At 48.0% G+C, this 23,806-nt stretch overlaps 10 protein-coding genes across 10 annotated transcripts; 4 read left to right on the forward strand and 6 right to left on the reverse strand.

Moving 5' to 3' along the window:
* Nucleotides 1-910: 910 nt before the first annotated feature.
* Nucleotides 911-3,156, forward strand: GGS22DRAFT_140312 (enhancer of polycomb-like-domain-containing protein). Its single transcript, XM_047958710.1, has 2 exons — nt 911-1,193; nt 1,352-3,156. Exons 1-2 carry the CDS (start codon nt 1,047-1,049, stop codon nt 2,891-2,893), a joined length of 1,689 nt encoding a protein of 562 aa, XP_047819039.1. The 5' UTR covers nt 911-1,046; the 3' UTR covers nt 2,894-3,156.
* A 1,791-nt stretch (nt 3,157-4,947) lies between these two features.
* On the forward strand, nt 4,948-6,420 carry GGS22DRAFT_163099 (O-sialoglycoprotein endopeptidase). Its single transcript, XM_047961306.1, has one exon. The coding sequence runs from the start codon at nt 5,306-5,308 to the stop codon at nt 6,398-6,400; it is 1,095 nt and encodes a 364-aa protein (XP_047819040.1). The 5' UTR covers nt 4,948-5,305; the 3' UTR covers nt 6,401-6,420.
* A 206-nt stretch (nt 6,421-6,626) lies between these two features.
* On the reverse strand, nt 6,627-8,656 carry GGS22DRAFT_140346 (carbohydrate-binding module family 48 protein). Its single transcript, XM_047958711.1, has 3 exons — nt 7,670-8,656; nt 6,952-7,525; nt 6,627-6,895 (listed from the first exon to the last, which is right to left on the reverse strand). The coding sequence occupies exons 1-3, from the start codon at nt 8,422-8,424 to the stop codon at nt 6,854-6,856; spliced, it is 1,371 nt and encodes a 456-aa protein (XP_047819041.1). The 5' UTR covers nt 8,425-8,656; the 3' UTR covers nt 6,627-6,853.
* Nucleotides 8,657-9,499: 843 nt separating this feature from the next.
* On the forward strand, nt 9,500-11,260 carry GGS22DRAFT_163102 (uncharacterized protein). The gene is made up of 3 exons (XM_047961307.1): nt 9,500-10,310; nt 10,392-10,406; nt 10,475-11,260. The coding sequence occupies exons 1-3, from the start codon at nt 10,092-10,094 to the stop codon at nt 10,853-10,855; spliced, it is 615 nt and encodes a 204-aa protein (XP_047819042.1). The 5' UTR covers nt 9,500-10,091; the 3' UTR covers nt 10,856-11,260.
* Nucleotides 11,261-11,614: 354 nt separating this feature from the next.
* GGS22DRAFT_163103 (Pkinase-domain-containing protein) lies at nt 11,615-14,183 on the reverse strand. The gene is made up of 4 exons (XM_047961308.1): nt 13,712-14,183; nt 13,470-13,654; nt 13,021-13,417; nt 11,615-12,967 (listed from the first exon to the last, which is right to left on the reverse strand). The coding sequence occupies exons 1-4, from the start codon at nt 13,849-13,851 to the stop codon at nt 11,983-11,985; spliced, it is 1,707 nt and encodes a 568-aa protein (XP_047819043.1). The 5' UTR covers nt 13,852-14,183; the 3' UTR covers nt 11,615-11,982.
* A 201-nt stretch (nt 14,184-14,384) lies between these two features.
* On the forward strand, nt 14,385-14,892 carry GGS22DRAFT_140379 (uncharacterized protein). Its single transcript, XM_047958712.1, has 3 exons — nt 14,385-14,635; nt 14,691-14,715; nt 14,769-14,892. Exons 1-3 carry the CDS (start codon nt 14,507-14,509, stop codon nt 14,807-14,809), a joined length of 195 nt encoding a protein of 64 aa, XP_047819045.1. The 5' UTR covers nt 14,385-14,506; the 3' UTR covers nt 14,810-14,892.
* On the reverse strand, nt 14,385-16,546 carry GGS22DRAFT_163112 (S-adenosyl-L-methionine-dependent methyltransferase). Its single transcript, XM_047961309.1, has 8 exons — nt 16,375-16,546; nt 15,952-16,312; nt 15,694-15,898; nt 15,466-15,625; nt 15,295-15,389; nt 14,770-15,209; nt 14,691-14,716; nt 14,385-14,635 (listed from the first exon to the last, which is right to left on the reverse strand). Exons 1-6 carry the CDS (start codon nt 16,382-16,384, stop codon nt 15,021-15,023), a joined length of 1,020 nt encoding a protein of 339 aa, XP_047819044.1. The 5' UTR covers nt 16,385-16,546; the 3' UTR covers nt 14,385-14,635; nt 14,691-14,716; nt 14,770-15,020.
* A 212-nt stretch (nt 16,547-16,758) lies between these two features.
* Nucleotides 16,759-18,692, reverse strand: GGS22DRAFT_163114 (cysteine proteinase). Its single transcript, XM_047961310.1, has one exon. It carries the CDS (start codon nt 18,554-18,556, stop codon nt 16,967-16,969), a length of 1,590 nt encoding a protein of 529 aa, XP_047819046.1. The 5' UTR covers nt 18,557-18,692; the 3' UTR covers nt 16,759-16,966.
* A 244-nt stretch (nt 18,693-18,936) lies between these two features.
* Nucleotides 18,937-20,429, reverse strand: GGS22DRAFT_140387 (nuclear protein DGCR14). Its single transcript, XM_047958713.1, has one exon. The coding sequence runs from the start codon at nt 20,344-20,346 to the stop codon at nt 19,015-19,017; it is 1,332 nt and encodes a 443-aa protein (XP_047819047.1). The 5' UTR covers nt 20,347-20,429; the 3' UTR covers nt 18,937-19,014.
* Nucleotides 20,430-21,076: 647 nt separating this feature from the next.
* Nucleotides 21,077-23,073, reverse strand: GGS22DRAFT_140402 (lytic polysaccharide monooxygenase). Its single transcript, XM_047958714.1, has 4 exons — nt 22,744-23,073; nt 22,203-22,551; nt 21,897-22,137; nt 21,077-21,837 (listed from the first exon to the last, which is right to left on the reverse strand). The coding sequence occupies exons 2-4, from the start codon at nt 22,436-22,438 to the stop codon at nt 21,172-21,174; spliced, it is 1,143 nt and encodes a 380-aa protein (XP_047819048.1). The 5' UTR covers nt 22,439-22,551; nt 22,744-23,073; the 3' UTR covers nt 21,077-21,171.
* Between the last annotated feature and the right edge of the window lie 733 nt (nt 23,074-23,806).

The following is a 23,806-nucleotide window of genomic DNA, read 5'->3' on the forward strand; positions in this document are numbered from 1 at the left end:
CTTGAAAAATAGGTTGCATAGATGCGACCTACGCTTGCATGAAGCATGGTCCCAAGTCACGTTCTTATCTGTATTCAAGCTGTGGCTAAATCATGTGTGGCTGAATATACCTAGCAGCTAGGACTCGAAGCCTGAAGGTCCGTGTCGAGTGAGGTCATAGAAGTGTAAAAAGCAAAAAACAAAGACAAAAAAAGAAACCGAACAATCAAATGTGCACAAAAAACTTGAGGATTCAATCACAATTCGAAGGAGTTCATCGTTGCATCGGAGTAAATTACCTCGTTGCAGAGGCATGATAGCAAAATTTTCAGTAGAATGCATTTTGCGTTGATTTTTATTGGTCGACTATGGCAGGCAGTCACCTCCTTTTACTCATCCCATTTCATTGTTGTTGCCTTATCAATCGTGTGCATACACATTCATAGGTACCTAACTGTGCAAGGAGAGAAGAAAAAAAAGGGGAATGTGCGGTGGTAAGAAAAGGTACATATCCGGCGAAAGAATGCAGGCGTAAAAATGCATAAGTGGCAAGTACCTACCTAGGCAACTTAAGTATTATGTACCTATTATCAGCTCGTAATTGTCTTTTTTAGCGGGTGGACGGGCGTTAGCAGGCCCCGGTCCCCCTTTCCCCTCCCCCAAGTTGTTGCCCAAAATTGCACGATGCGCACCTGCACCCAATTAGAGAGCGGTAAATCAGAAGGCGTAAGTTCTTTTTGGTGGAGCGACGGGGCACCTTTCAACCCCTCTGCCACCCAGGCCACTCTCTGCATAACCTGCACAACCACTATTCTGACTTTGTTGTTGCTCGGGCTGCCTGCTGCGGCGACCAAGCAAAAATTTGCGCCCCAAACAATTCAACGTCACCTCATCCAACGACGACACTTCGGCCATCAAAACAACCACCTAAACCCCAATATTAGCTCTTTTAAAATTGATTTTTCATCATCGCATGACATAAACTTTTAGGTCCCCGAATTTTTTCGGGCTTTTTCCGACCATAAACGCGACTTTTCCCCAACTATCCCTCCACACCGCCGACCGTCATGTCGACCCGGAAAGTGCGATACAAGAAGCTTAACACAAAGACGCCTCTGCCCGTACTCCGCGAAGATCAGATCGACCCCAACGAATATGAGTCCCTAACAAATGAATCTCAAATCGCTACTGGCGTCGAACAAGCAGAGGAAAATGTGAGTTATCATTACTTTTCTTACCTTTCATACGCGTATCACGTGATTTGCCACGTGACTTCGTGTTGGCTCCTACACCTGTTTTTGATATTGGTTTATATCAACCATGTCAGCCACACAACTACCCACTTACCGTCCACTAACATTTCCGCCAATAGGAATACCATCTGCAAGCCGCCCTCAAGGGTGTCGGCGCCAGTACGGATAATGAGATTCCGGTGCCGCCGCCCCAGAAGAGCGAGGCTAGTTATAATGAGCTGTATCCCACCCCATATGTAGAGCCCAAAAGCTATATCAAATTCTCTGAAACCGTCGAAGAGACACTCGGTAGTCTCTATGACATGACAACAGAGGATGAGGAATACCTCAAGACCTACAATGCCAAGTGGACGGGAAACACCCAGCTTTCCGAGGACGACTTCGAGCGCATCATGGAAGTGTTTGAAGATACGGCGTCGGAGCAGGCTCCCTTTGCTGCGGTCGATAATACGGTAGTACCGTTTGACACAATGCTTCGTGCAATGAACCACTTAGTCTCTGCTAAGTCGATTCAAGCCCATGCAAAGAATGTTTATGAGTATTGGAAGACTCAACGACAGGCAACCGGCAATAAAATATTGCACCCGGCGGTCAAGTTTGAGACTCACCAAGAGCATGACGACATGGACCCTTATGTCTGTTTCCGACGACGTGAGGTCCGACAGACAAGAAAGACGAGGGCACGCGATGCGCAGGTGAGCGACAAATTGAAGAAGTTGCGTAAGGAATTAGAAGAAGGACGTCAACTTGTTCTCCTCTCCGGCCAGCGAGAAGTATTCAAGAGAGACCTGTTGAGCAATGACAGAATCATCTTCGGCCTGCGAACCAGTCTTAAGGAATCTAAAGTTCGTCTTGGCATAAAGAGTGAGGACGACGACTTGTTCACTCAGAGACCGCAGAAACGGCCGAGAACAGAAGCCCAGCAACCTTCTCGGCCAGCTCCTCATGGTCAGCTTCGTCTTATTGTTCGTCCAGATGGAGGTCGATCTGTGGAACCTGCAGACCTCGTCGTCTTGGCCGACAAGCTCGCTGAGAAGGAGAACGAGTTGCGTAACGATGTCGAGATGAAGATACAGAACCATAGGAGATGGAATCACAGCTATGTGGACCTTACTGCTGACCCGCTGCCTCCTGTCCGAGAAGAAAAGGAGGCAAGCTTCAGGCCTGCAAAAACCACATACCTAATGACCCCACCGGCATCCGCGTCGGATTCCATGGATGTAGATGAAACACCTCCGGTAGAGGCAGATGGATCTCTTCTTCATTCTGGATTCAAGGGCATCAACTTGAATACAGATGATCACGAAGAGATGACTTCGTATCGTCGTCGTATTGGTCGACTCGGTCGCTTGTTTGTCGATCGTCGGCCGCCTAAACTGAATGGGGTCAAGAGCCCTCCGCGCGAGATAGACTACTCCCAAAGCGATCGTTGGAAGTATGATCAGGATGACGACGATGATGAACAACCGGTGTATCAAGTCGACCCTAATAGCTCTCGCCAAATGAAATTCAGATCGACGATACCACCTTCGCCCTTCTTATTCAGAAGACAAGGAGTAGATGCGGCAGCCCTCCAGGGGGGCGCAAATCGGCAGGCCCTTCCACAACCGCAGGCGCCTCCGCCCCAACCCCCGGCACCACAACCGCAGAATTCGACTTGATGAATCTTAGGTGAGGTCGTAATAAGTCCTCGACGGATCTCAAATGCCGACCTGGAACACGAATCAGATGCGCAGTGCTCAGGAAATGACGAATCTTGGCTTTAACCAAGCGCATTGTTGCCTGCAAATCTGTAGGAGAGCCTATGCTCTGTCTCGCCCTATAAATCAGCTTTCGACGGCTTGGCTAGAGGTACTCTGCTATCTTTGCCGATGAGAGAGTCCACCGAGATATCGATCCCGCTCAGTTAGTTTGCCCTTGCTCGCGTCAATACTTGTACATACCTACCGCGAACATACAGGCCCAGCTTTGAGAAAATGGCAAATAGGGGGATGCTTTTAGGAACTGTCTTACTGTAAATGTATATAGTCTTCAGAGCCACATGCATAGCCGGGGGCGTTGGGAGAGCTGTTCTGGCGTTTAAGGCTGCAGACGAGGGAGGAGCATAGGGAACAAATATACGTTCCCCGCTTTGTCTTCCTATCCGTTTCGAAGTTTGACGTGATAGCCATGTTTGCGACTTGTGATCATCTCCACTCCATAAAAGAATTATCTACCAGAATGGTGTAGTTGAATGTTGACCGCGACGGCGGGATTCCTTTCAGGATTGAAAATTGCGTCGCATTTTGTCGAATATTAGTGTAGTTGGTAAGGGGCCATTGCTCTCCTTTCGTGAACAATAATGTAGTAGCGTATCGGTCTTGGGCGCAAATCATCCCACGTCCGTGCTGCTTCGTAGCAGGTTAGCTTTTATTCTCTGATTTTAGCATTCATGTGTTAAACGCAACTTAGCGAGACCACAGAACTTTATCTTATTTGAACAATAAGTAAAAGAAGTAAAATAAATAAAAAGAGCTTGTCTTGAGAATGGAAGGTAAATGTGACAGAGTTGGTGCAAAAAAATCATGTGCCATCGACTGACAGGCACACTGTGCGAATACGGTATAAATTAACTGTGGGTGTTGCGAATCAAGGAAAGGTGACGAGGTATGGATCGCTCCAGATGTACGAAAATGAAGAAAACGAAAATATGATGAAGCTGTAAAATAGGACAAATCGTAGAATGCTAAGGAAAAGGCTCGTCGTAATTTACCTAGATATGTGCTGGAAGCGCGCAACTCCGAGGTGTCTCAAGATTGCTCCTCTCGGCTAGACTACCTAGGTAGTCTACCCAAAATGAGGTACCTATCCATACTCTCGGTATGGAAAGGACATTTAGTATTTGATTGTAAATTTGTGTGTCCGTTGGCAAATAATAGGAGTCATATTGCCAGAGTTGTGCGATATAAACCTGAATCTGGTGAGGAGTTGACGGGATCCCGCATAAACGTGTAGGCGCTGGCGTAATCCGCCTATTTGCGGCAAAGTTCGTAGGATTCGAAGGACAAGAAAAAAAGGACGATGATGCGGAAGAGGCGAACCGTAGGAAAGCAATGGATACTCGGAAGGACGAGAGAGAGGAAATAAAATCGTTAGGAGTACGTGTCTGCAAGAGGCTGAAGTCAGCGACAGTCGGAAGATGATGTTGGTCTCGGATTACGGACAACAATGACGAACATGGATTCCTATACTCCCCCATTCAAAAGACGGCTTCTTCACGATAATTCTTTTCGTCTCTCATATATGCTTTCGTAGAAAAATAGAAAAGAAAAGGACAAAAGAGGAGAAATATGGCACTAAGGTTGGTAGTTAGTAAGTTTGTGGGAGGATGACAAGAGGTTGGAAAAGGTAGCAAGCGATTTGGTAATATGGTAATATGGGATTTCTCTCCCTGGTGCTTAGGACTGAAGGCTATTATTGAGGTGAATAAGTGTGGTTGCCCCACTCTACCCACTCTGGCGCAACTCGACGGCCAGCTGGTACCTAAACCTTAAGGCGTCGAGGATCCACCACGTAGATTTAGCCTAACCAAATTCGGAAATCCAAATGGAAGCAAAATCGAAACAATTTTATCGATAAGGGTCATCAAGTCACCGATCAGTCGTCATTGGAGAGAGGGGTTTCAAGGTTTCTGCACATGCAGACACACTTCCCGCTCTTACATCTAACCCCACAGCAAGAGAGAGAGCCTCATACCTTTCTTTTCATTTTGTTCAATCGCGTAGTCTCACACAAAAGTAACGAGATTTTACAAATTCGAAAAATTTCAAGGATCAAGATACATATCTAGTACCTAGTTCGGATTTTCTTAGTCGCGGCATTGAGGAGCTTGGATTAGTTAGGCAAAACCCGCCCTACCAGAATATTCGCCACATCTAAAAGTCCGCGCTTAATTAACGAGATCCATTTAATCCCATCATATCCTATCACCCTATCAGCCCCACCCCGCTCCATCCATCACCGCTGGCAACGCACCCCTCTCGACGTCAATATCGGTCGGTACATCCATCCATAGCACCCGTGAACCCTAAACAATGACCAAGCAACCGGGCCCCCTCCTCGCCATCGGCTGCGAGGGCAGCGCGAACAAGCTCGGGATCGGGATAATCTCGCACGACCCGGCGACGGGGAAGTCGGCCATCCTCGCCAACATCCGGCACACCTTCGTCTCGCCTCCAGGGACGGGTTTCCTCCCAAAAGACACAGCGCGACACCACCGCGCGTACTTCTCGCAACTGACGAAGTCCGCGCTAGCATCTGCGGGGATCACCGACCCATCCACACAGCTGTCATGCGTATGCTACACCAAGGGCCCAGGCATGGGCGCGCCGTTGCAATCCGTAGCAGTAGCCGCGCGCACGCTGTCGTTGATGTGGGATTTACCGCTCGTCGGCGTGAACCATTGTGTGGGCCACATCGAGATGGGACGGGAGATAACGGGGGCGGAGAACCCGGTGGTGTTATACGTGTCAGGGGGTAACACGCAGGTGATCGCGTACGCGGAGCGACGGTATCGGATTTTCGGGGAGGCGCTTGACATTGCCGTAGGCAACTGTCTAGACCGGTTTGCGCGCACGCTGTCCATTAGTAACGACCCGGCGCCGGGGTACAACATCGAGCTTCTGGCGCGTAAGTCCGCTGGTCAGAAGCTGTTGGACCTGCCGTATACCGTGAAGGGTATGGATTGTAGCTTCAGCGGGATTCTGACGGCGGCGGATTTGCTGGCGGCGCAGATGAACGAACAACAGGAGAAGATCGCGCGGGGCGAGGAGGTTAATGAAGAAGATCGGTTCGGGCCTGAGGATCTATGCTTTAGCTTACAGGAGACAGTGTTCGCCATGCTCGTGGAGATCACCGAGCGCGCCATGGCACACGTGGGGAGTAACCAGGTGCTCATCGTGGGCGGCGTGGGGTGCAACGAGCGTTTGCAGGAAATGATGGGACAGATGGCTAAAGAAAGGGGTGGGAGTGTGTTTGCGACAGACGAACGTTTCTGTATAGATAATGGCATTATGATAGCCCATGCTGGTCTTCTTGCATACGAGACGGGATTCCGTACACCGTTAGAGGATAGCACATGTACGCAACGATTTAGAACAGACGAAGTCTACGTCAAATGGAGAGACTAAAATTACTAAAACTTAAATATGCCCAAATGTGATTACAGTGATTCTTTCGATTCGCTATCAACATCATCTAAATAGTCTTTATATCCTTTGCTTGCGCGGTTTTAGGCTTGCGTCGTATACATCCTTCTAAGATTTCATGCAATCGTATTGTTCTCGTAACAACCAGTTTTCCATAGCGCGGGCCATTGCGCATTGAGCCATCCGCCACAACCTATAACCAAAATTGATCCACATAGATCTGTCCTCAAAATAGTGAAATACATGGCACTAGCCAGTGCGAGATTCCCCCTAAGAATAGTCATGCTCGAGGCATGGAGTATAACCTTTTCCCTAGCCTTAGCCTAATAGCAAGCACACGAGAGGTATCACTCTCCCAAGATAAACTCCCGTATAGTATGAAATAGTATCCCTTATGGACACTCGACACAATCCATTGTCTTTGAGGGTAGAGCGCTACTCGTTCTTTGTAGCCTTGTAAATAATCGTGGTCACGTACTTCCTCACTGTCAGTATCACGGACTCGAGTGGAATAAATGTTTATGAAAACTTACTTTGCTCTGGTATCGAGTAGTAGCCGATACGGCAAGAACGTTATTCTTGATACTACAGGTAGCTAAGTGGTTGAGTATGGTGTGATTCGGCATGTTCAGTACACTATTGTCGTCCTTAATGAGCGTAGTGTTGTTCATGATCGGTTTACTTAAGAAACCAGGTAGGCTAGGTGGTGGCGGAAGTCGATCCAAAGCCAACGCAGAAAGTCTATATGACGAGGACTCTTCGGGCTGGTCGAAATCATCTAGATATTGAGGGATCTTTGCGGAGAATCTCTCAACCGGATCTATCACCTTCGGTTGTGGGCCCTTAACTGAGCCATCGTGGGAAGGTTGTCTCGATGGAAGAGACAGGGCGGCTTCGTTCGACTTAGGAACGCCCGCATCCAGAGGTACATTCCTCGAGCCTGCGTCGTCGCCACTTACCTCGATATAGTTGACCAAGTTGTTTCCAAAATCCACCGTAGTAGGCAAGTCAGGCGATGTTTGCATATTTCCGTCGACCAAGAATTTTATGTGGTGTGTGCCTGGGAAAACGGGTATTATTGTCTGCAACACGCCCTCCCTATCTTTGCTATATCCGAGAGATAAAATGTCAGCAATTAATGTCTACGAGGTTTAATTGACATTTAAGCTTCACTTGGCACTTAAAATTTAGTCGTTCTACTGGCAGACTTCTGAGGTCGGATCGACAATTGCGAGAATAGGGAAAGCTCACGCTGGAACCAATCGCTGCTTTCGACTCCATTGAAACGGTGTTCCTGTGACGTAAACTTTCTGGCCACCCCGCGACCACTCTATACGGGTTGGTATAGTTGGCCGTGTCTTATCAACTCGAAGTTCTTCGGCATCATCTTCATCAGTCGCGTTGCTAAGCCCGGAAGCACGGCGCGGTATACTACTCGATTCATCTAAGACTGGTATATCATCGACAGGCTTGACGTCAGCATCACTTGGTCCAACTATGGGCGAACCGGGAGTATGGATCTCTTCTTCAATTGGAAGCGGTAACCTAGGTGGACGGTTGATATGATACGACATATCTTGAATGCTGCTAGAGGTGGGGCCTGATATGAGGCTCTCCTCGTACTGAGAATCGTGGGCGTAAGAGGAGTCCTGTTCCGAATGGGAATAGGAGAAGGGAACTGCTACAGGTTTAGAGTGTTCATCCTTGAATTCGGCGGGCTTCGGCTTTGGCTCGGGAGCTTTAGGAATTGCAGAAGAGTTGTTTGAGCTAGTGGAGGGTGAGGAGGAGTTGAGGATGGAGAGCGGCCTCGATTGGGAGTTCTTGTTAATGATAGATGTACCAGTTGCCTGGATGGTCGAAGCTTCGGGAGAGGCTGGTGACCTGATCTGTTGGTTGTGTATTGATACCAGGTTCTTGGGTTCCTTCTTGGAAGATCGTGGGGAGTCGTGCGACGAAGCTGTAGTGGGGGTGGGCGGTTTCGAGGTTGAGGAAGGGTTATTACCCATTGTTTTGACGTGGGGTGACGGGGGAGGAAAAGAAATTCCTCCCTCTAGTCGTTAGGCTTAGGCTGTTTTTTGCTTGTTCGTAAGGTATTGAGACTTCCAAGGGACAGAATTGGCACAGAATTGGATCAATCGCGGGGAAGTCGGAAGCTGACGGGCGGGATGCGGTACGTCGTGCGTCGTGGCCGTGGGCGGGTGCCGCAGGGCCAGGCGGTGTGACCGAGTTTCTTGAGAGGGGATTTGGTGAGATTTGATGGGATTTGCTTCGAGTGAATCAAGCTGAAGGGATACTGGACCGGATGGACTGACGGGACGTGGATCACCGCAAGCAAAATGTGGTCATGAGACCGTTTTGGCGTAGTTGGGGCTATGAGACAGCGAGAGGGATGTATGGGGGAACGATTGGGTAGATGGGGGAGGATCTAAACGAGGAAGGACGACGTTCAGCAGGCTCAGCAGGCTCAGATTCAAGTCTCTTGTCGTTCTATGATAACGACTAAGGAAAGAAGCCAATCAACCCACATCCCTGGTCCCTGCTTGTCTATTGCCCGCCTTAGTCCCCCCGGTCCAAACCTACGCACTGACCACAATAGCCGAATATCACCGCAAGGGTCCAGTAAGTACCATTATCACTTTGGTACTTGATTACCTACCTATGTAGTAGTATTTATCTGTTGATATCTTCCACTGTAATCTTCTCCTACTAATTAATTACTTGTATATACTATTCGGTATATACTTAATTGATCTGACAACAAATGGTTACCTCCCACATCATCTCATTTAGATATAACGCAAATTGGCAAAACCGGGAAAACACTCTAATCGTTACCTACTATTCAATGCAGTAAGAAGTCTTTAATCTATACATACATGCATCGATGCAAGTAAGTCAATCTTGTCGAGGTCAGCGGTGAGCGCAACTCAACAACCACGACATATTATCGTCATGCATGTACCGAATATGAAAAAGAACATCGAGCCGATCGAGCCGCGTTGCTGCACGTGGATTTACTTGGGTTTTCAGTTACATAACAACATTGAACCTCTCGTCTTCGAGTTCGTTCTTGACCCCAAATATGTTCCAGTACATCGTACATTTCCGGCTGCCAAGCCAGGTCTCAATGTTCCAATCGACCTTCCTAGCTTCCATTTACCCCACCGGATCGGACTAACGAATTCACCTTCCACCCGCGGAGTGGAGTCGTGTTCCGGTTCCACTTCGCTGTTCCAGATGTTCCAGTCGGGCAACGGCGGGTTGGGCGACCTAACAATTGCTTCCTAGAGCTAACAAATGTAAGGTACATTCCCAGGTAATCGGCAACTATCACCCAGTCATAACAGCGTACATACCAAAGAGCTGGAGGGAAACTAAGGCCGTGCCTGTGGTACCTGGCTACATTTGATCATCTGAAGCTGATGCCAAGAATGGAGCGTCGTCTTTGTCTTTGTCATACTACACCCTCCTTAATCCGTCGGTCATAATATTCGGTCAAGGGGTAATAATTGCCATTATACTATACCATTATACTATTGTTTTCAAGAACTATCCCGCGGATTCAGCTCACGTTGTTCACCGGTCAAGTTCGAAGACGCCAGTTAGAAGCAAAGAAAAGAGAACAGCCCACACCATCGTCAGAGTCTTCGGGGCACGAGGCCAATCCGTGATCATGGATTGGCTGACCCCCTTGCAGACATTTGGCACGTCATATCTGTATCCCGCGCTTAAACTGTTGTCGAGGTTGTGCTACCTCGTCACGATACCTCTACACTATCCCCTATACTACCTCCTTTCTCTAGTTGTGTTTCTCCTATCTCCTATATGGTACATGCTCCAAGCCGTCTCGAACGGTGCCCTGGCTATTGTGGATTTATTTCCTAGGCTTAAGGTATTTACTTCCATAGCTTTTTATATAGCAATCCCTGCAATTTATATAGATAGATATACTGAGTTACTAACTTTAACATAGTACCTCTATATCTACGTAAGGATACCAATTATATATATATATTCCGGGAATAGCTGTTGTACTGACACTAACACGAAATGCAGCTCGCCTGCGCGGCTGTTATAGGCATTTGTGCTGGGTGCGTGTTGCATGGAACGTCGAGCTTCATCTTTGTCTCGCTGGGCGTCGATACGTCACGCGACCAGGATTCAGACTATCGAAGATCCAACCTGGGAGATATCAGTGACGACGAGTTAGATTTCGATATACCAGAATCTGGGACGCGGTCAGAGGGAAGCTCCGGTAGACTACCTAGACCTAGTGCGTCCTCACAGCGTGTGAAATCAAAGCAAGAGAAGGACGATGCGTATGAGATGTTTGAAAGGCAATGGGAGAAATTGAGGCCCTCTGACAAGCCCAAGAGACGACGCAGGGGATTGCTCTCCCAGACAATACACGAGGAAAGTAGTAGCGACCTCACTTGATGGCGCGGAAGAGCGGTCTTCAAGTTTGTAGGTAACTCCTCTATACTGGGGTTGCACATAGCTAGCAAGCCCCGATATGATATCAGCCCACGGAACACCTCATTGTGATACTGTTAACGAAATGCATAGGCAATCACCAAGTAGCTCTACTTAGTCGATCTGCAACTCCGGCTGGTCTGTGTTCAAGAGACATGATTTTTGAGAATTGGGTATTTGCGAATAATTAGAGCCGACTTACTAGTTGGTACTATCGCCGTTGCTTAGGTTAGCATATGCTTGGTCAGGAATCTCTTATCAGTACAATGCCCGCAAGAGACTGAACATCAAGTTTCCTTGATTCTCACCACAGTACATAACTTCTAAGGTCATCTACCTAGTAGTTAAGATAGCCATCACCCTACTAGTATACTAAGACACCCAAAGCCGCCCCTGTTGTAGTAGTCGATACAACAACTGCTCCCGACGTCGATATCCGTTGCACTGTAGCTCAGCAATCTATGTGACCCTCTTCACAATTCGCCAAGTCTAGATTCGGAATAGTTACATTATGCCCACCTATTCTCCAGCGGTGCAACACACAAGACTACATGCATAGATCCATGGATACAAACCGATATTGAACGATGGAAATCCTAGTGACACGTGTAAGGAGCGACTAGGGACACTATTTTCATTGACATGCTTCCATAAGGCGACGTCGAGAGGCCGTGTCCTAGCATTAGCAAGATGTTCACTTTCACACGTTGTAAATCAAGCCGATGTCAGAATTCAAATCGATTCATGTACCAAGCCTATGTCATGAGCCCAGCACAATATACCGCGCCTAACAGCGCACATGTCCTAGAAATCCCGAGAACGCAAAACGCCAATCCATATGTTGCGGGCCACGCCATAGGCTTATCGCACTCATTATTGGCAGAAGCCAGCTATAAATTACACAGTTATGGGCCCTGGCTTTCCCGACTTCCTCGAGATGTCCCCGATGAGTAGGTTCTACGTGATCGGGTAGGAGGCCGGTCGGAGGAACAGGGTCTAGGAGGTAAAGAAGGGTGAGAAGGACCCAGAGATGATCGTTGTGGCCGTTGTGGCCGTTGTGGTCCTCGAGATCTTCGAGATCCTTTGCGATTCTATCGCCTATAAAGATCTCGATCCCTATCTCTAGGAGAACGACTACGACTGCGGGTCTGACTTGCTCGACTGCGATCGTCGTAATCGCGGTCGCGTCGATCCCAGTCATGCCGTCTGTCGTCGCGATCATCCCATCTTCGACGATCCTCTCGGGGTGGCCGATCCTCTCTGGGTAGTCGGTCTTCTCTGGGAGGTCGATCTTCTCTAGGCGGTCGGTCCTCTCTGGGTGGGCGGTCATCTCGTCCACCAGCACGATAACTAGGTATGTAAGTATCGACATCTGGTCGATTGGCACCGCGGTTTCTAGGCGCTCGCTCCCTGTACGAGTCGTGGTGTTCTGCGGGATTATCCCATCCATTGCCGGGATATTCGGGCGGGGGTGGGCGTTGCGGTAGTCGATGGTCCATATGAGGCTGGTCTCGGGCCCACGCAGGTCTACGTGAGTCGTCGCCGCGATATCCACCTCCACCTCCACCACCATGATGTCTCTGATACCGACCATTCATCCTGTTACCATAACCATCGTTACTTCCAAACGAGGCATTGGGACCTTCAAAGGCACCGACCCCAACAGTGCCTCCTTTGGGAGCCGGCGGAAGAGCAGCTTTTCGGTCATGAAACTTCCTACGATCCAATTCGTGGCTGTCTTCAAAGGTAGGAATATCTTCTGACTTCGCTGGGTAAGGTGCTGTCTTGAAATAGGGGTGTTCTAATGCGTCGATGGCATTAATACGGGTCTTCCAATCAAGCGTCAGGAGTTCTTTCAGTAAAGAAATAGCGCTTGAACCATGTTCACGGAATCTCTGTGATAGCGTAGAGGGTTTCGGTCGTAGATTGAGTCCCTCAGCTCCAGGCAACTGTTTCCATCCCGGCATGGTCTGGTCCGTTGGAGTTCCAACAAGGTCAAATATTATCTCAAGCTGGTGACTATCGCTCTCGCCGGCTAAAATGGGTTTACCAACTAGCATCTCGCCAAAGACACAACTATAAGGCATGTTAACAGATTGTATACCAATTAAATAATTGGTGAGTCTTACCCAACACCCCACATGTCAATAGCAGTGGTATATTTCTTAAGGTGTAGTAGAAGCTCAGGAGGCCGATACCATCGTGTAACGACTAGGCTTGTGTATTCCCGTCGTCCTTCACCACCACCCTTTCCACGTTCCGGAACCGGGCCGTCATAATGTCTCGCGAGGCCAAAGTCGGCAATCTGAAGTATTCCCTTGTTACTGATGAGTAAATTGGCAGCCTTCATATCGCGATGGAGAATCTTGCTGTCGTGGAGGTAACGGAGGCCTTCGAGGAGTTGGAGTAGATAGCATTTGATCTGGGGTACAGTGAACTGGACGGATGGGTTATCGAGTAAGCCAGACAGGTCGTGGTCCATGTACAGCATTACCATGTACATAATTGGTCGCTTTCTCTTGTCGGCTTAATGTTGTTAGGCTATTGGATATATTCGTGTGGGATAAGGACAACTTACTTATCTTGTTGTGATGTTCAACGGCCATATCTTCCAAGCGCAAGACATTCTTATGCGACAATAGTTTAAGCAACTTGATCTCTCGAAGTGCGGTGATGGGAAATCCGTCTTTTTCATTGTGCATGATAATCTTCTTCAGAGCAACTAGTGTCCCAGCTTTTCGTGATCTCGCCTTATGAACTTCGCTAATGGGAAAGTAAGCATTAATAACGTGCAATGAAAGTATATTCTCAGGAACTTACCCAAAAGTACCCTCGCCTAGTTTACCAAGAAGCTCGTAGTCTGTGATTCTTGAGCATCCTCCGAAGCTTTCTCGAGGGCGTTGATGTTGGATCGCGAAGGATCGCGGCGAAGGGGCCGCGCTTGCAGTATTCTGCGCCATCTCTAAAGCTGCAGATCCAATATTGCAGCGCGTCTCTCTGAGTAGGGCGACAAAGATGTAGGTGGGAAGTGGTAAAAAGGGAAAGTCTGCGTCTCGGGTCGGAAGAGGAACGTCAAGAGTTGATGGACCCGGAATCGCAAACCAGCAACGCGCTAGCTTGCGATTAAATCAAATGAATTATGTAAAACCGCGTCGCATTGTGGGAATTATTTCCAGACAATTCTTCGTATGATGAGTATAAATTGACGTGGAGTATTTCTGTATTTGTAGAAGGTTGTGTACAAATTCCAGAGGTGATCTGGATTTCAACTTAGAACCTTGAAGCTTTCAAGGTTCCATCCTTCCAACCTTCCAACCTTCCAAGGGCTGCAATGGTTCCATAAAAACAGCTCACCCGCCACACAAGCCTCAGACCCACTAGTATTCACGCCCCGAGAATTTGAACGAATCAGATGGTCTACAAAATTTATTATGTAATGCTAATCATTTCCTCCGGCTAATACTCGGTAGAGCTGTCTCCAAGCTCTCCGAATGTACTGTACATGACTTTCTAATTAACCCATCACGATTCACGACATCGCTCCGGGTCATATAAACCCGTTTCTCAGTCTACAACGATACTCATTTAAAGAGCGGGCTACCAATTCTAGTCACGATGTCCGGTGAACCTCATGGCCCGCCTCGTCGTAGGCCTGTCCATATGATCCCGCCAACATCCAGCTGGCGGGCCCCTCGCGCATACAGATACACTGCGACCGCTCTCGGCGCAAGCATGTGGTTTTTCGTACGTCTTTTCCCCTTACCCTTTCTTAATTCTCACATGCTAACTTCTTGTATAGTTAATGTATCGAGCGAAGAAAGATGGTGATTAATACCGAACCCAAACTATGATGAGCCATTACTTACCCGAACACTAGGCGCCGTCCTGATGGGCTGGAAGCATCCGTGGGACCACTAGACGAAAGACTTGACGAGTGCGAAGAAAGAACAAATATGAAACACAATGGCTGGCTTATAACCACGACTTGAGGTGGCTCGATTGAGAACTCGAGATGTACATACGCAATAATCGCGAACCGACAGGAGATTAGCACAATGAGAGAAAAGAGAACAAAATTAGTCAAATGGTCTATACATTATATTCGTGTGCTACGGTATCGCTATTGCGTCTATTTCGGCTTCTCAAACAGATATTGGGCAACTCCCCAAGTGTCACCTCCCTCATAAGCGAACAATTCCGAGCAAGCCATATAGAAGATCTTCCACCTGTTATACCACATGTTTGCATTCTCGCCATACGTCTCCACTAGATGCGGCTGAATCTCCTTCGAGTTCGCCATCATATTTTCAAGCCAATGCTTTGGCCAAGTTAGTACATGGTAGAAATAGTCTCGGGTATCAGAATGATCCTATACGGATCCTGATAAATAAGAGCGTACTAACCTCACATGTCTTTGAGTAGTTGGTTCCATTGACCCACCACTGCTTCTTAATCTGGAGGTCTTTCTGGAAATATAGTAGTAGATCTGCCGAAGGCACTATACGAAAACTCCAAGTCAGCAGACATATCTCCTAAGCAGCCATTGATTTCCACGTCTAGGTTCAAATACGTACTGGTGCCTCCGGTAAAGAAGTTCTCCGTCATCCATCCTTCTTCGAAGTCATAGGGGGTGGATCTATGCGCAAAGATGTGCACGAACAACTTGCCCCCGGGCTTCAGGGCTCTTGAAATCTTAGCCATTAGCTGCTCATAGTTCTTCATATGTTCAAATAGCTTAGAAATACGTTAGCAACGGAATATCTTATCATAAAAAGGGAATTATCAATATCATATTCCATTACCTCTATTGAGATTACTCGATCAAAGGCCTGCTTCTTAAACTCGTAGTCCACGACATTACCCGTGATGACGGTAAGATTCGACAAGCCCTTCTCTTTCGCCTTGGAGTCGATGTACTCCTTCTGCGTCCTCGAATTCGAGAACGCGGTGATCTTGGACTTGGGGAACTTCTCCGCGAAGTACAAGGCGCCGGAGCCCCAGCCGCACCTGCGCACGTGATCAGTATTTTATTCCAGCTATCCGAGAAGATATCCGCTCACCCCAAATCCAGGATGCTTATTCCATTGCGGAGCTTCGCCCTCTCGATGTACAAGTCCAGCATGGCGATCTCAGCCTGCGCGAGCGTCTCGTTGCCCTTAGGGTACAGACAGCTGGAGTACTTCATGCGCGGGCCTAGCATCCCCACCAAGACCCCCGTGCCAACCTCGTAATGCTGAGTGTTGGCAGTGGCGGTCTCGATGGCGATGGGACGGTTGCGCAGCAGCTCGATGTACTTCATCTTGCGCTCGTACTCCGCCGTCAGCGTCGACGTCTTGATCTCGGTGAGCCGCTGCGCCAACTGGCGCCGGATGCCAATCCGGATCACGCCGTGCGGGACGTATCCACTGTCAAGAAGCCAGTCTATCGATAATATTATGAGTAAAAGACTAGATATCATAGACAGTGTGTTTGGATATCCTTACCAACATTCATGATGTATAACTTGATGTTTCTTATATAGCTAATTCGATATGATATATGGTATATGAATAGTAGTTGTATAGAAGAATGATTGGCAATTCTAAGTGATGTCTAGGACAACGGATATCAGGAATGTAGAGCGCCCGGTCCCTCACCGTCTCATGCACATGCAAGATAGCACCTAGGAATCCTAGTCCAAATGCCCTGTTTGAAACGCCCGGCAATGCATACGCCAAAAGTGGGACCAGCTGAGATAGTCTAAGTGTCACCACATAAATATAAAAAGCATCAATATCGAACAAAGAAACTTTTATCTGCTCGAAGATATGATATTCAATCTTCCCCTTGCAGTATAGTGAATCATCTTTCTCGACCCTAATATAGTATAGGGGTGAATAGTCTCAATGGCTCAAGTTAATAAAACCGGGAACATGAGTGTTCGCAGCACGAAGACATATTAGGTTAGCTGAGAAGCACACAATTGTTGGTATCTTTATAGTAAAGTGATGGCAAGCTACAAGAGGATCTCATGGATCCAATTGTGCTAATTGCTTGTCTAACTTGATTCAATCCATCTCATGCGATCAGGTATTTTCATATTTTCCGTTTGCCTTTGGGATCTCGCCGCCTTTCCCAAATTTGCAGATAAGATTCGCCCAGGTACAACAGTTCCTTCTGGGTCTGTTCGACGAATAGGTCCTGGCATACAACCCATTCGTCTCTCCCCTTATCCTTCAGTTGGACCTTCCATGTCTTCCGTTCCTCGCCTGAGTCCGCCACGTCTTCCTTTGCTCTAACAGCCTCGTGCGTAACGTTCGCAACCAGATCGTACCAAATAGGTTCTCCTGGAGGATACTCCGCTGGGCTTGGCTCTACATAAGGAGATACATCGAGACCAACGCGCGCGTCGAAGGTGACGATCGTAGGATTGCGCTCTGATACGAATTTGTTTGTGGAGAAGCGTTTAATGTGGAACGTGAGGTAAGGCGGCAAGGGGTGCATTAATCGATATCGTTTCCTCTGCGCCAGGTGCTCCTGCGCTTTGACACCGTCATATTTCGACAATATGGTAGTTAGGGGGACCTGCGGAATGATATTTCGTTCCAGCTCGTCCTGAAATAGGGGCGCTGGTGGTAGATCGAGTGTCAAGAGTAAGAAGCGGCTGACATCCGCCTTCACTTCTGCTGCCTCTTCAAACCGCAAGCGATCATTGGCATCTGCCTTGGCCGTGATAGCTTGCGACTCAACTTTCAGCTTCCCCTGGAATATCCTTTGTATGATACTGCTCCCCGGTTTTGTCTTGCTCCCCCCTAATCCTAAGTGTAAATTGTTAAGGAACCATGATAAGAACTCAACAGGGTCGGATTGCGTCGTTAAGGTAAACTTCTTGTTAGATCTTAATGAAATCTCCTGTAACAGTTCGTGAGGCGATACGTGGTTCTTGAAAGCTCGAGGGTTCCATATTTTCCGGAATAGAATACCGCAACGCTTCACGAGTTCAGCGCGCGATGAGAGATCTTCTAGTAGGAGAAAATTTCGAAGCGGTGAAACGTGAGAAAGCGCCTGAACTACGACGTTAAGGTAATCGTTCTCCTTAATATTGTTCATCCCCACAAACCCAGGTGTATATTCTTTCCCACCCAGTGTCCACGCGGCTCGCGCCTTGCGATCTAGTTCCATCACCTCCTGTTTCGTGTACCTTGGATCAGATACGTATTTAATGTCGTCCAGAGATTTACTCTTCACTTCGTAGCCTTCTGGTAGCACATAGACCTTTTGCGTTTCCATATTGATGAACACATGGTGTCCAACTTCGAGAGAGTGGAAATATGCGTGTGATTTAGGACCGCGTCCTTGGAAGTATTTGCCACAGACTAGGCATGCGTAGACGTTTATGTTTGACAGGCTGATGGAGCATAGCTTTTCGAAGTCGAAGTCGAGCACGTTGCGGTCGATCGTATCTAGGTAAAGGTCGTCATATCCTTCTGTAGGAGCGGATTGTCGTATCGGTGCCTTCGAAGGCTCGTCCTCAAAGTCGTCACCATCATCGTCGAGTCTCCCATCCGAAATAGAGGTATCATTCCCATTTAATTCTGGACCATCGTCGAGCCGCGACCTTTTCGATACGGGAGTATCAACACCCTGGAGGTCCTCTAAAGCTTCAGAGGCCTGTCTTTTCGACATATCGTATGGATTCGGAGTTCCTTACAAGTTGTCTAATTCAAGTGAAATTTATCGGGATTATCGGCGCATGAATATCGGTGTTGTGTTATGTTGGGTTAGGTTGAGTTGAATACAAGGCTAAAAGGCTGAAGGTACAAATGCGAGTTGCGATTTTGAAGCTGTCCAAGCTCAATTTTACCCTAGTCAGATACTTAGGTACCTACCAACTGGGTAAATTTGTTCTGCCCCACTAGGCTCCAGATCCTTGTCACTCTCTTAAGCCAATCAAATATTAGTATGAATAAACCTGCATATGATCTTTCTCTTGCAAACTCATAGGAAATGGAACAAAGTGGTGAACGAAGATGGCTATTTGCTTCCAACGAAATTGTATTGAATATCTAGGATGATGTGTGACTGAGCACTTTAATCATTATAGGGGTATCATATTTGTATCATAAGTCATATCTATTCCTGTGTCACTTCGTGACATGCTTCAACTTGGAACTTCTTCCTCTCATCGGTGAACTTTGGCCGAAAGGCGTTCTTGGCGTACTTCCGCCACTTCCACCAATTTTACTCCAAAGTCGCTGAGCTGCTGGCGTGAGGCCTGCCGTAACACGAGGACTACTTGGAAACTTAGGGACAGGCGTTATGTCAACTCTTCCAGTCAATCCAATTTTAGATGACGTTCTTTTGGACTGCGATATCCGATCGACCATGCGATGGTGAAGGGCCTCCCTTTTACTTTGTTCCTTGATAATGAAAGGATTCGGCGTTGAATCGCCAGGTCCAAGATCAATCTTTGGTGCCGTTGGCGCCTCGTACTCCGGCTCTTCATCGTCCACAAATGCGTATCCATTAACTCTGGGCGTTTCGCTCCCTACGGTAGTGGAATCGAGTTCGCTGGTTCCTCGTTTTCCCGCGATAGCATCCCGGACGGCTGACAACGATGGGGACGATGGTACCGATTCGTCGTCGGTAATCTTCGGTCCTGGTAACCTAGTGTTCTCGTAATTCACCCCCCTCGGCGCGGCTCGAGACTCGGCTTCCGCCTTCTGCACTCTAGTCACCATCGATTCTTCTATACCCTCCGGGATGAACATCAAAGAGTTTTTCGGTGCTGAGCTCTTCGTGGTAGGTTGAGAGGGCCTCTCATCTCGATCCTTGATAGCTAAACGATCTTTCTTAAATCCGTCATCTGTCAAGCTTCGCGTCTCCATCAGCTTTGCCTCGATTTGTTTTTGCTTCAACTGCATTTTAGAAGGCAATTTATTCCCAGTCCATAGCCATGCATATTTCTCGGCCTTTTTTAAATTCTGTTTATCCAAGAGTTTATAGAAACTCTCGTTATCTTCGCTTGTATATTTGGACTGGAAAGCGCCCAAGCTCATATTCGTATCGATCTCGTCTTTCTCTTTCAAGAATGAGGTTGTGGATTCAGATGATACTGATATCGGGGTATCTCCAACGAAGCCCCTTGGTGTTTGCGCGCCTGGTGCTAATGACGTTCCTCTCCTTGCTCTTCGGCGTCCCGGGGTCATAACTTGCTGAAGGCGTCGACTTGCGCTTGAAATCCAAACTTCATCCTTAGATTCGATCGCATCTAAATATTCTTGTTGTGTTTCGCTCTCGAGAAGTCCAGGGAAGAAATCTCGTGCAATTATTTGCGATAGCGCATCTGTATAGCTATCTTCGTCGATGATTTTCTTTGGTCGCTTGATTCGCTTCGGGGCTGGCGGAGGAGGCATCAGCTCCATATCGTTTCTCTTACGAACAAGAGCTGTGGAAGTTTTCTCATCGTGATCCATAGCTTCGTGTTTTGCGAAAAGGTACTTGAAAGGGTAGTTCTTCGATAATCGATATGAAGCGTTGAAGATACATAGATGTAGAGCGACGACCTTGGATTGGCACCTAGACATTGTATGATGGCTGTGTTTATCGATAGATAATGGGTCCACTTTATTGCGCCACTGACGTTGAAGTTAAGTACCTGATGTAACCTTATCCAATAAGGTGAGTGACCAATCACAGTATCCGACTCACAGTATCCGATGAATCGTCTCTCTACCTAATCACAACAACATATCGATTTCCCCCTTCCCAATTTTTTTCTAAAAAATATCCAATCTGGTTCTTGACAAATGTCACAGCGATTCTAAAATTGATCGGTCCATACGTTACGATCACCCTCTGCTTCTACACCCTTCCACTCAGAACCTACATACGTAAAAAGGCTGATCGCAGTATATATAATTACCATACCCTAGAAATCTCTAGAATGATGTCATTACCTTGCTCGGGCATTCGCAACAAATCTGGGGAAGTCCGAAGTAAAAAAAAATTGAGAGACATGTCACACAATCAAGCTCGAGCTCCATTTGGTCAGAAGGTCCTTTATTGGCCTATGTATGTGTATGAAAGGTATGTACAAAGAATAAGCTAGTGGTACAAGAAGTCTAATGGCGACCCGGAAGAGTGAAAGAAAAGAATATGCAACATGCAACCCGCAAACCCGCGAATGCCCCCCAATGTCATTTGTTCAACCGTCCCCTAATGAAAATCCCCATTTTCAAGACCCCGTCCTATCGTAACAGCGTCCCCTTTCTCTATTGAAAAGAGAATGCGGCATAAACTTAGGCCTTGAAGGAGCGGGCCGTGCGCTTGCCGATGGCGGCAATCTTGAGCGTGGTGCTCTGGCCGGCTGCGCAAGAGGTGCCAGCTGCCATTTGCATGGCAACGGACCATGTGCCAGAGGCACACTGCTGGAAGGACGAGCCCATGCAGTTGAAGGTACCTTCGGGGCTGCAAGCTCCCTTCATGGCAGATCCAGAGCTCGAGCCAGAGCCGGAGCTGGAACCGGAACCGGTGCTTACGGTGGGGGTAGCCTGGGCGGCAGAAGTCGCGGGGCTGGTGGCTGCGGCAGAGGTAGGAGTGGCAGCATCGGGGGATTTGGTGAGGAAAACGCCACCGGAACCAGCAGATGAGGCAGGGGCAGCGGCGCTAGTGGCAGGGGCGGCAGCGCTGGTGCCAGCGGATGAGCCAGAGCCGGAACCAGAGCCGGAGCCGGAGCCGGAGTTGGAGGTCTTGCCAACAGTGCAACCGCTGGTACCGCAAGTAGCGACAGTGCCGGCCGAGGTGTTGTCCTCAACGGAGCTTCCGGGGTTGGCAAAAGCATAGTCGTATCCCTCGAGGGTGGTGGGCTTGCCGGCAATGTTCATCACCAGCATGTCAGGGAGGGCGTCGAAGTTGGACTGGCTACCACCGGTACCAGTGAGCTCAAGAGCACCACAGTTCATGTACTGGAAAAAGTGTTAGTAAAGATATCAAAATATGAGAATTTACAAAAAGAATTACTTACCATTTCACGGTTGCCGACCTTGTTGAACCAGGTCCAGGCGATGGTAGCCTTTCCAGCGGGGATGTTGCTGGGAATGGTGTACGGGTAGGTGTACGGGTCGTCGGCGTTAGCGCTATCACCCATGTTGCCACTGACACCCTTAGCAGGGCAGCCGCCTTCAATGGAGTGGATAACCTTCCACTTGCTGTTCTTCGTAGGGGTTGTGTCGTAAGTGATCGAAACCTGGCATGAACCACCTCCGCTAAACCAAGAGTTAGTAATCTAAGACACTAAAAGGGAAAGAAAAGAAAAATCGATGATACATACTGGGTGGCCTGGCCGACGAACGAGAGGGTCTGCTTAGATCCGAGAGCATAGGAGTTGGTGGTACCACCAGTGGCAGTGTAGCTACCGCTAATCTTGCAAGGGAAATCGCTACCACTGGCGTCGAGAGGGCTGTTGTTAAGAGCCGAAGGGTTGAAGGGAGCCGGGCTCTTCATCTTCATGTGGCCGTTGACAAGGGCAGCGAGCCCGGCCAAGGTGAAAATCATAGACGACTGCATTTTGATATGTAGTGGTGAGACGTTTATTGGTTCCAGCCGATAAGATCTCTAAAGAAAGTTTGTGCAGGAATGAATTGAATGATCGATATGGGTCGACTGAAGAGTCTGTATGTCTTAACTAGTATTTCGAATTAGTCTTATTATATCATTTATACAATGCTGCCTTGTTCGTTGGTCGAGACCAGACAAAGCCATGAACCAAGTAGATAGATCTCGAAGAGGCTCTTTCTGATCCACCATGTGGCCCAACAAGGTTATTGTGCAGATTTCACATCGGGGAGGCGAGCAAAACAATGGATACTAACCTGAAGGGCTTTGTTCTGGCGAGAGTGAACAGAGCGAGATGTCAGTGACAATGAGAGAGTGAGATCGATCAAGATGTTTCTTCGCGAGTCTAAACTCAAAGGAAAGTTGATGCTCCTGGCGATTGGTAAAAAAGTGAAGAAACTGAAAATGAGGCTTGGCCTGTAAAGGAAGGAAAGACTTCTATGAAGATGTCGTGAAGAATGCTGCCGCTGGCGTGAGGAGAGAAGAAACAAAACGATCGACTTGAGGGACTGGAAGCGATTGTCTTATACTCTTGAAGGATGGCAAAAAGAATGGAAAGCGGCAACTAAAGATGCACGATGATGGCAAAGAAAAGAATGTGACTAGCCTGAGGGAGCTGCAGGAACAGGAAGTGAATGTAGATTGATTGGATGTGGGAGGAATGAATTAGAACGCTTGCTCACACCCATTGACGGTCTTATTACTTACTACGCGGAGCAAGATCCACTAGGACGACAGAGACGAGAGCAGATCGTTGACTCCACACTTCTGTTCGGATGGAACGTAGCCAGTAGAGCTCAGCCATCTTGATCGCTCTCGTGGGTTTCGAAGCATGATGGTTGACGAAGGCGGACAAGGGCAGGGGGTAAGGGGTAAGGGTGGTGGTAGGGATAAAGTGGACGACAGCCTTAACAGGGAATGCAAAGTACAGCGTACTGCATAGTAGCGCACTAGGAAAGGTGTTCGGGTTTACACGATAGGCTGAATTGCTTGGTAACCTCTTTTTTGGCTTGTTTCGTCTTGGCTGAACATGCGACCAAACATCTGGTCTAAATGGCCTTAGTAACAGTTAAATAGTATGGATAGTCATATCACCAACAGTTTATACCTGGGTATTTTTTCAGAAAACCTCAATTTTCACATTTTCTTTTGTTCAGCTGGCCTTGCAGGACAATTGTTAGACCCCACTGTTTGAGTTGTATGGAGAAAAAGGGTCGAATCTTCAAACGACTCAGATCGACCTTGTTTGTTCCCTTAGTACTACCCCCCGCATCGGTCAACCGTGAGCCTGTGAAGGAAGATTTACATGCGCTCTCATGC

Source organism: Annulohypoxylon maeteangense (genome assembly GCF_022496945.1).
Source record: "Annulohypoxylon maeteangense strain CBS 123835 unplaced genomic scaffold GGS22scaffold_8, whole genome shotgun sequence".
Taxonomy (NCBI): domain Eukaryota; kingdom Fungi; phylum Ascomycota; class Sordariomycetes; order Xylariales; family Hypoxylaceae; genus Annulohypoxylon; species Annulohypoxylon maeteangense.